Genomic DNA, 10558 nt, shown 5'->3' with positions numbered 1-10558 from the left:
ATTTGTATCCATTTCTTCTCTCCAAAAGATCTCCATTTGCATTAAACCTACAAAAAAAAACATGTGCAAAAATTTAGCATATACTTGGGTTGGGTTGGGTTTATTAAATTATTAAATTTAACATAAAATTTAGAATTTTATTTTTATTTATTAAATTATTTGTAATTTTTATGATTGGGTTGGGTTGGGTTGGATACTTAGGTTTGGATTGAGTTTAGGTGAATAGTGGGCCTATTTATATATTATAATTTTATTTATTAATTTTTTTGGTTAAACCAAAAAAAATTCGGCTAATCGACCGGTTTCGAACCGAATTAACCATTAACCGAAAAATCAAAAAATAGTTAACTGACCCCGACTGAAAAAATTCGATTAACTGACTGATTAACCGAATTCGGTCGGTTAACTGAATTTTTTCGGTTTTACTTGAATTTTGCACACCCCTAATTTTAAGTGGGTGGTCCTTAGAATTAAGGTCACGCCATTACAACAAAATAGGTTGACAACGACACTTTTTTTTTTTACTTAGGACGACGCAGAAAAAGTTGGCATATGCCATCTCGACGCTTCTGAAAACGTCATTGTTAGCACCATTGGCATAGGTACCACAATGCCTTGGAAAAAGTGCCAACATAATTCAACATAGGCCGGCCTTTATTGAAGGTTTGGCAAAGACCTAGTCAAGTCCGGGCTTTAAAAAATGTTGGGATAGGAAGAAATAGGCGACCCAAAAAAGGTTGGAATAGAGCATTAATATACCGACTTTTAAAGAGTTGGGATAGACCACTCTATGCCAACCTTAAAAAGGTTGGGATAGACCTTGTCTGTGCCAACACCTTACATAGTTGGCTCAGTTCCCATGTTTTTTATGACTTTTTCCTGACTTTTGAAGAGCATATTTTGGCGAAATATGAGCAAATTTGTATGTGTTGGGTTTGGATAAGTTTGAGATGATATTAATTGAACATTTAATTAACATAAACTGATCATATTAATAAAAAATTACCACTGGATAATGCACTTATTAGTTTATATAAAAAATCCTTATAAAAGCAGTTAACACGTTGACAACATGTTGACAACATGTTGTCAGCTTGTTGTCTATTACATCACTTGGTAATTGCATTCATTGAATGCATTGCCAACATGTTGTCAACATGTTTCCCATGACATCAAAAAATTCTGGGACAATTGCATTCATCAACTGCTATAACATATATATACACACACATAATATGCAACAAACCTCATTCATCATCATTCGAACTGAAGGCCTCATCATCAGGTCCTTTAGTCTAAAATTCAACTGCATTAACAAGTGCAAAAATATTAATATAACTTTTCTATTTAAATGAGTTAGATGAGAAACAACATGAACATATGGGAAGAATATTTTAGTAATTGCCAAAGAACCATAAATTGAAGCTAAATCAACAATTTTCATCAATACATTTTTTAATTATTGGTTGAGAAAACAATGAAGACATCAAATAAGAAACTAACATTCACTTACAACAAAAACAAATAGCCAAATAACAACAAACAATCTATGAAACCATCAACAAACTTATTGACAATCTAGTTCTATTAGTAAGTATTTCACTTACTTGGCGTTCCTTTTGCCATGTACTCGTTGAGGAGAGCTTTATACTTCTTCTCACAAGCATCCATCATAAGCCTTCTTCAACAACCCATTTCGTCGCTTAGAGAAGGTGACTTGCCCTAAAAGGATGCATTCATATTTAAAGCTTCCAACTTTCAATTATCTTGCAACATATTATTATACAGTAAAGGGTCTGGTCTGCTGTTGTTTAGAACATGATTAAAACCTTAGATTGAAAGTTTTTTTGCGATCATAACTACGATGTTTGGTTTTATGAGAAATCCAGTTATGGAGCCTATGATGAAAAGTCTACCACCAAAATTTAAGTAATCAAGGTTAATTTGGAGGTAGGCTGCTCCAACACAATCCAGAATAACAACAATGCCTGCCATTAATGGTGGAAAACAAAAGTTCACTTCTTTTCAATGTTAAAGAGCTCTAACAAAGTTGATTTTAAACACAAACCCTAAAAGCTTAAAACAACAAAAAAATACTCACCAAAAATTAAGAAGAAAAAATATTTCAAATGGTTCTTCTAGTTAAGTTCAAATCTATAAAGGAAAATTATGTATAGATATGCAATGGAAATTATATTTTAAAGAAAACCCAGATAGGTTTTTCAATGGAATTCACAACTTAAGTACTATAGTCAATAGAACAAAAAAATTCAAGTTAAAGGAATAAGGGAATAATCAAAGCTATAAAAATGGCAAAAAAGGAACAACAAAAAAAGTTCAAAAAACCCTAAAAGGATTAACAGAACAAAAAAAAGAAATTTACATGATAAAACAAGTACAACCCAGAGAAAATGGGTGAGAAACAACCCACAAGGAAATGAATAAAGCCAAAGAATGAAGAAGAACAGAAGAAGACTGAAGAAGGAATGAGGGTTTGATACTTTGATTTAGGGATTTTGATTTGGGAATGGGGGACGGGTTTGATTTGGGAGAAGAAATGAAATGAGATTTGATTTCGGGAAAAGGGGGGCGTAGACGGGGGAAAGTAAAAGCCAAAAAGGTTTTAGGGGGAATGAATAATAAAAATAAAAAATAATAATATAACTTTAAAATTTATATTATTAAAAAATATATTCAAATTATTTGAATTATTTGAATTCGAAAATTTAACTCGATTTGAACTCGAAATTCGAAAAAAATTCGAGTCGATTTGATTAACTCAAATAACTATAACTCGACTCGAACAACTCAAAATTCAAACTTTCTTTTTCGATTTTTTTAATTGAATTAAAATTTGCTCACCCCTGGTGATTGTGTCATTTTGGAAGGGCATTTTTGAAAATATTAAATTAAGATTTTAATCCTTTATTATGATTAAATTTTAATTTTAATATTTATATTTTAATTTGATATGATATATTTTTTTTATTTTTATAATATTATTAATTAATTTAAATGATGAACTTTATTAATTAATTTATTAAAGAAACAAAGAACTAAAGAATTGATTTAATAAATAAAACAACAATCAATCGATTCAAAGAAGCAAAGAATCGATTTAAAACAATAATAATGAATATTAATCAACTTGTTACAAATATTAATTGATTCTAAAATAATTTATTCAAAGAAGTAAAAAATCGTTTTAAAATATTTGCCAACGAAAAATAAAAGTTGGGATAGGTTAACATTTTCCAAACTCTTCCTAAAAATTCGGGATACGATTAGATTTTGTCAACACCCAAAAAAGTTGCTAAAAGGTACAAATTTAAACAACACAAAAAAGGATTGATGCAGTCCAAAAAGAATCGTCTTAGGCTTTTCATATGGCGACGCTTTTATATAGTTGAGAAAAATATAATAAAAGTCAGCATAGTGTTGGTCAAACCTGACTCTTATTTAAGTGTTACCTTAGGCATGTATATCCCAACCCTTTTACAAAGAGTTGGCCAAAACGTATGTCGGCAAATCTATTCCTAAGTGTCGGTCCAAAAGTGTCATCTTAGGGCTATTTTGTTGCAGTGCGTGCAAGCAACCTTGTTTAAATTGGGCGAGGTGGCTTATATAGGTGGCCTCGCCTCACTTTTTTATTCAATGGTGAGTTGGCTTTTTGCTAGTTTGATAGTAAGGTGTTATTGTCAGTGTTGTTTGAAGCAAATCAGATCGACTAGTCGAATCGATTGGATTGGGAATCGGTCAGGAGACCGATTTGAAAGGTAGCTTTAAATCGGTGAGACCGAGAATTGATACAAACTGATCGAACCAACGGTTGAACCAATTGAACCAAGATTTTTAAAATATTTTATTATTATTTTAAATTATAATAATTTTTAATCAAACCAATAATTTGATTGGTTCAACTTCTAGTTCGATTTAAAAAACATTAGTTATTGTATAAAAATATTGTTTATACTTTCGTTCCTTTCATTTAGACTTTGTTTATTTCACTGAAAATGACTTCTGAAAAATATTTTATGCATTTTCCTGTGTTTGTTTAATGGAAGATGACTTTGTCACATCCCAAAAATCAGGTTAGTAAAATTTGGTTAGTGAACCAAGAGAGTGGTCACGCCTTGTTTTTAATTAATGTTGTGAAATTATTTTAAGTAATTTGTTCTAGTTCGGTGGTTAAGTGTTGTGCTTGTGTGTGAGAGGTTTTAGATTCAAATATTTTCCTTTAAAATTTTGCTATTTTTCTTTTAACCCTTATCTTTTAAACGTATGGGTTATAAATTATTGTCGCTCAATTAATGTTAGAATGAGCCTATTGATTCAATGGGAAGACGTTAACTTACCCTTAGGTCTTGTGTTTGAATCTTATGTGTGCAAAGTGAAAATTATTTTTATTTTTAACTCTGAGAAATCTGATAGTGGTTAGTTAGAGGAAATTAGTAGGGATATAAGTGGTTATTGTTTTAAAATATATAATAATTTTTATTTTATTTTATTTTTGGAAAATTATTCCCTAATTCTTCTCCATCATTTTGTCATTCCACTTCCCATTTTATATCACATATCTCCTTTTCTCATTTCAATTTGTTGTCCATGATTTTATTTTTCTCAAAATTTGTTTCATTCCTTGACCAATTTTTGTTGGTTTCTTTTCTTCTTTTGTGATTGCTTCATTGCTCTTCTGTTGTTGTATTGTTTGTGCCAATCTTCATTGAAGGTTGGTGTTTACCCGTTTGTGGTAAGGGGGAAATTAATATGTTAGTCGTCCTTATTTTCTTTAATTGTTGTGTTTTTGCTCTCGCCCTGGGTTTTGGTAATTAGTTTGATTTGGTTTGGAGTTTAATGAATTGTCATACGAATGGTTAGGTGAAAATTTTGAGACCGATGTTCCTTCGGCAAACTAAATTCTGATGGAAGTTGTATTATCTTCAAAGGTAAGCAAACGAGGTCGTTTGGTTGTTCAAGGTCGAGTGCCTAATTGTTTAGGCTTAAATTTTAGGAAATAAGGGTCGTGCGCTCTTAGTCTATTCTCGTTTTATGTGCTAATTCGTTAAGTGGATGTTGGTTTTAGGTTCTAGATATCTCGTGGTTGTATTCATATCAAAAAATACTGAGGTGTGTAACGGAAAACTAAAAAAAAAAAGCGAACGACATGAAGCTAAAAACTGCAAAGTCGACGTCACACGATCGTGTGCCAGACCGTGTGTGTCACACGGGTTGGTTATTTGGATCGTGTGGCCTACACGGGCATGTGGGTCACACGAGCGTGTGATAAACCATGTGGACCACACGGGTTGGGCAATGTGGGTCACATGGGCGTGTGAGCCCATTTTCTGAAAATTTTCACCTAGGCCCGTTTGACTCTGAAATTTGTAATTAGACCTCACGTGGGGTCTGTTTAGCTTAAATATGATTCTGAAATATGAAATCTGATATTTTTCTATTGTATGTGATATAGATAGTGTATGTGTTTCAATTTCAAGCATGTCTAAAATGTGAAATTCGTATATGATCTGTAATTCGATAATTTTGTTAGCATGTTCTGATTTGAAAAACATATAGGTCATATGTGTACCTGATATCTGTTAGTATTTGCATATGCATTGGGGTGAGATATGATATGTGATAGAGGAAGTGTGATTCTAGTAGTATTATTGCATCTTCTAGTAGTGTATCTGCAATATCTATTATGGTAGTTTGACTGTAGTTATAGTAGCTCGACCACATATATTTGATTCTGGCGGTTTACCACAACATTTCTGTTTGGCAACTCGGCTGCACTTATATATGGCATACCACCACGACCTAGTATGATTGAATAGATGAACTCTTGTAGTTCTAATTGGTGTGATTGGTCGGACGGAGTTGGTGTGTAGTGGATAGGGGTAGGATCTATGACTGCATCTATATTTGTGTCTGCATTTGTATATGAATCTGTATATGCATTTGTATTTGATTATGAAAATACATTTGATTCTGTATATGAGAATATGTTTGAATTTGTATTTAAAAACGTATCTATTTATGTATGTGTTTCTGATTTGTTGATAGGGATGTGTTACACACTGAGCTCGTAAACTCACTCTTTGTTTATTTTCCTCTCAAGTAACCAACAAGTTTCAAATCGGATGGCGTATGAGAGCTTAGATTGTGTTCTCGGATTATTAAATAAAATGGTTTGCGTTTTTAATTATTTTGGGTTGTAAATGCGTTTTGGACTTTGTTGTGGTTTTTGTTCTGTTCGATGGTTTTTAGAAGTTTTTAACGTAAAATTACAAAATCATACAAACTAACAAATTAGAATTTGGTTTTCAAAACTAATACTCTGAAAGTTTTTCACTGCTAATTAAGAAAGTGATTAAGAGATTTAAATATACGTAAGTATTTTCGAGTATGAGATTTTTCTAAAGAATACACTAAAGGTTTAGCTAAAAATTATTATTTTCTGACTATTCGTTTTCTAAATTTTTTATTTCCAAAATAAGATGTGTTGTGGGAAACAAAGGGGTAAAGTTTCAAATTTATCAATGTCACCTACACACTCAGGCCTTAACTTCTAGGCTGGGTGTAGGGTGTTATAGACTTACCTTTTTGAAAAGCATAAGCTCCTTTATACATGATTTTATTTTATATAAAAATTAATTTAAATCAAGCTTAATATTATTATATTAATAATAAATTTTATTTTTTTAAAAAAAATTTAAAATTAATAAAATATTAATATAAAATATTATAATTTCCAATATTATTAAACTTACATATTTAATTATCTATACCTAATCATATAATAAATTATTAATATAATTTATTATTTTAAATTATTTAATATTTAAATTTTATCTTAATAATAAAATTTAAAAATAACAATTTTAAATAATATTCTTCATATATTATTGAAAAATATTCAAAAATAATATTTTAATAATAAATATTTATTACAATTATAAATATATTAATAATAAATGTTTTGTAGTATAAAGGTTAAAATATGTCATAAGACTATGTACTCTTCACAAATTTGGAATTTAGTCACTCTACTTTTCAAATTTGAAAATCAAGTCCAATTGTTAACATTTTTAATTTTTTTCTGTTTTGTTGATGTCACATTTTTAAATAAATAAAAAATGCTCGGTATTCATATAACTAAAAATGACGTTATAATGAACATGAATTTAACAAAATATTTTCATAATGCTAGCAGCTGGACCTGAAATTTGATATCTAAAAAGTAGAACTAACCTAAAAATAAAAACACATGGACTAAATTTCAAATTTATGAAGAGTACAAGGACTTATGACATATTTTAGCCTAGCATAAACAAATGAATATTTTAATTATATAAATATGAATTTTTGTTTAAATAATGCTTAGCTTCACTTATCCCTTACAACTTTAATATGTCAATATGTACTCTTGTTTATGTAATATATAGGGGTGTTCATTCGGTTAACCGACCCGAAATTACTATAACCGAATTAACCGACCTTCCAAAAATTTTAATCGTTAACCGAACCGATTTTTTTTAAAAAATTAACCGAACCGAAATTTTTTCGGTTAATAAGGTCGGTTAACCGAATTAACCGAAAATTATGTATTTTTTTATTTTTGGTTAAAAATTACCCGAATTACCCGAATTAACCGAATTAACCAAATTAACCGAATTACCGAAAAATACCCGAATTACCCGAATTTTTTTATTTTTTATTTTTAAAATTTAAAAAATTTATAAATTATTAAAGTAAATTGGGTTTTAGACTTTAGTAAATTGGGTTGTCTTTTAGTTTTAGTTTTATTGGATTGGGTAATTGGGTAAACTTTAGTTTTAGTTTTATTGGGTTGGGTAATTGAGTTTGGGCTGGGTTGGATAATTTTATTTATTAATTTTTTCGGTTAACCGAAAATTTTCGGTTAATTTCGAACCGAATTAACCGTTAACCAAAAAATCATAAAAAAATTAACCGACCCCCGACCGAAAAAATTCGATTAACCGACCGATTAACCGAATTCAGTCGGTTAACCGAATTTTTTCGATTTTACCCGAATTATGCACACCCCTAGTAATATATGTGATTTGAATTAAGTTTTAGCTAAGTATTATTCAGTATTAAGTTTATATATGATATTGATTATTACAAAATATTTTCTTATTATAAAATAAATTTCGATTGTTAAAAGGAAATTGCACTATAATATTTTATAACAAATATATTTATGTTGTGTTTGTTTTACAAAGAATAATATAAACTATAAATTTATAGTTATAAAATAAACTCAATTAAACGATGAAAAGATAAAGAAAATCTTGAATATATGTTTGTTTCGTTAAAAACAGTTTTTATGAAATATTTTTAGGAAAGGTATGAAATTAGAATATTTTAGACATTAATTTTTAAAATGTTATTGAAAGATGGTTGATTGGAGGATTGTTACAGGTCCAAGTTCCAAGCTGAGGTTCTGAAAATGTGGTCTGCCAGCATCCTTTCCACTGATGTTGGGCTTATTGTCTTCTTCATTTAGTTATACTAGTTGAGGCTTTAATTAGTATAAACTAATATGGGTTAGTTTAGTTTTGTGTAATTATAATTTATTTAAGAATGGGAAAGGACAATGGAGATAGAGTTAGGCAAGATAAAATTATTGAAAGATACCCACCACCATTCTTTTCCTAGTTCCACTTTAAGCAATTCCATCTTTTCGCTCGTTGTTTACAAACCAAACATAAACAAAACACCTAGAAAAGACGAGGATTTGTTTCAAGCAAATAGCCGAATAATATATAAAATATAGATATAGAAACATCCACCATCTGCTTGGGATACCAAAACAGCCCCTTCTTTATGGTTGTTTTAATCCTTGTCTTGACAAGCAGTTGAGAGTGATGGATGTGTAATATTAACCACCCAAATATCTTGGAATTCGTGGCCAACTTTAGCCCATTTAAGAGAATCTGCGTTTCCACTAATGGACAATTTATAACTCAGCTGCTGGAGGAAGGAAAAGAAGAAAAATAGATATTGACTAAAGAAGAAAATGGCTGCCTTCTTACTTCTCAAAAGGGCGCTGTTAAAGTTCTACATAGAGTATTCCTTTTTGGAATCTGACGTGGGGATGCCAGTAACTGCAAAAACAACAACCCAATTAATCAACCTATTCCTTTGGAAACAATGAGATCTTATATTTATAACTACACGTCTGCAAAATTGATATATTAATACCTTGTCTTGTTGCCTTCTAAGCTTAACATTTTCTTCCAGTAAACGAGCAACTTCAAGCTCTAACTCATTTGTGTAAGCCTGAGGCACTCCATATCCAAAGGAACTCTCAATTCTCGAAGGAAACGACATAAGAAATATTCAGTTTTTCTACAGAACTAGCTTAATACAATTCATATACTAGTTCTGTTTGAGAGTGAAACAGATTCATTGACCTGTTTTCTTGCTCTTGACCGAGCAGCGGATTCTCTATTCTTAATTTTGCGCTTATGCCGTGGATCATCAGAGTTTTCTCCATTTTCTTGACCCTTTTTTCTGCAAGAAGAAGGGAAAGATGGAGCAGGAGCTTTGACTGCCGCACTTGCGATGGATCTTGCATTCAAGGTGAACAAAGTGGCAGGAGTGGGTGGTAGAGACCCAAAAAGGGTGATTTCTTCAGTCAGGGATGTGCCACAACCTGATCTTGCTGTTGGAGGCATTTCTTTGTTGATGGGTATAGCCAAAAAGTCTTGAAGGATCACGCTAGGAAAGGAAGGGGGGTTGGCAGTGGGAGTGACTGCTGGGTGATCATTTAGAGAAGCTAGGGTAATATCTCCCCAAACTTCCTCCATAGATACTTTAGGGTTAAGATGGTGATCTCAAGGCTATGCTGCCGTTTTTGTTGTTGCTTCTACAAGCCGGTGCCCACATTAGCAATATAGAGGTGAACAATAGAGAGAGAAGACTAGTCTTAAATATTGAGGTGCCCACATTAGCAATATAATCAATTTTACTGGTAATATCGTATGCCGAACAACTGCTTCAACTTTGATTCTGTTCCAGTTTAAGGGGGCCCCAAAATAACAAAACAAAGAAAAAAATGAAAACCCAAGAATAAGCATCTGAATTGAGAGTAAGGGGTTTTTTACTTATATAATATAAAATAAAATAAATACTAAAATGGTATGTTCCAAAAATTATATATCAAAATGGTACATTCAAAAGGGTGAAGGGTGCACCACCCTAATATTCTGACAAAATTTGTATGAAAACAAAAAATAAAAATAAAAAAATAGAGGCAGCTTAATAAGCGGCACTTAATAGAAAATATGGGTCAAATATGGGTCATATAGGTAAAAATCGGACCCAAAAACCGACCCGCTATCATAGATGGGACAACACAATGGGTCACGCCTAGCGAAGAGGCGACACCTAATGGTTACGGCTTGGGCATAGGCGACACCCACTGGTCACGCCTTTGGCAGAGGCGGCACCACTGGTCACGTCATCTCCATAGGCAACACAGGTGTCAAGCAATGGGACGGGTCATGGCCCGTGAGTTGTGTGTTGAGAA

General features: G+C 31.4%; 1 protein-coding gene and 1 long non-coding RNA gene across 3 annotated transcripts; both read right to left on the bottom strand.

The window, feature by feature from the left end:
- On the bottom strand, positions 1-2579 carry LOC121213883 (uncharacterized). The gene is made up of 3 exons (XR_005909397.1): positions 1608-2579; positions 1247-1306; positions 1-47 (listed from the first exon to the last, which is right to left on the bottom strand). It is a non-coding gene; the product is annotated as an uncharacterized lncRNA (long non-coding RNA).
- A 6068-nt stretch (positions 2580-8647) lies between these two features.
- LOC107921457 (bZIP transcription factor 27) lies at positions 8648-10045 on the bottom strand. 2 transcript variants are annotated; one of them, XM_041087218.1, is made up of 4 exons: positions 9441-10045; positions 9229-9306; positions 9060-9131; positions 8648-8960 (listed from the first exon to the last, which is right to left on the bottom strand). In XM_041087218.1, the coding sequence occupies exons 1-3, from the start codon at positions 9834-9836 to the stop codon at positions 9063-9065; spliced, it is 543 nt and encodes a 180-aa protein (XP_040943152.1). In that variant the 5' UTR covers positions 9837-10045; the 3' UTR covers positions 8648-8960; positions 9060-9062. The 2 variants fall into 2 exon arrangements, with proteins under 2 accessions (XP_040943152.1, XP_040943151.1); XM_041087217.1 differs by having other exon boundaries at positions 8648-8971; positions 9441-10038.
- Between the last annotated feature and the right edge of the window lie 513 nt (positions 10046-10558).

Source organism: Gossypium hirsutum, chromosome D01 (genome assembly GCF_007990345.1).
Source record: "Gossypium hirsutum isolate 1008001.06 chromosome D01, Gossypium_hirsutum_v2.1, whole genome shotgun sequence".
Lineage (NCBI taxonomy): Eukaryota > Viridiplantae > Streptophyta > Magnoliopsida > Malvales > Malvaceae > Gossypium > Gossypium hirsutum.
The sequence above is the reverse complement of the archived record's forward strand: the minus strand, read 5'-3'. Positions and strand labels throughout refer to the sequence as shown.

Excerpts from the sequence above, each read along its gene's own strand:
- LOC107921457 (XM_041087218.1), bottom strand. The coding sequence starts at position 9,836 with ATGGAGGAAGTTTGGGGAGATATTACCCTAGCTTCTCTAAATGATCAC. Across the intron at positions 9,307-9,440 it reads GGTCAAGAGCAAGAAAACAG|GCTTACACAAATGAGTTAGA; the intron begins GTCAATGAATCT and ends GGAGTGCCTCAG. Across the intron at positions 9,132-9,228 it reads TTAGAAGGCAACAAGACAAG|TTACTGGCATCCCCACGTCA; the intron begins GTATTAATATAT and ends TTGTTTTTGCAG.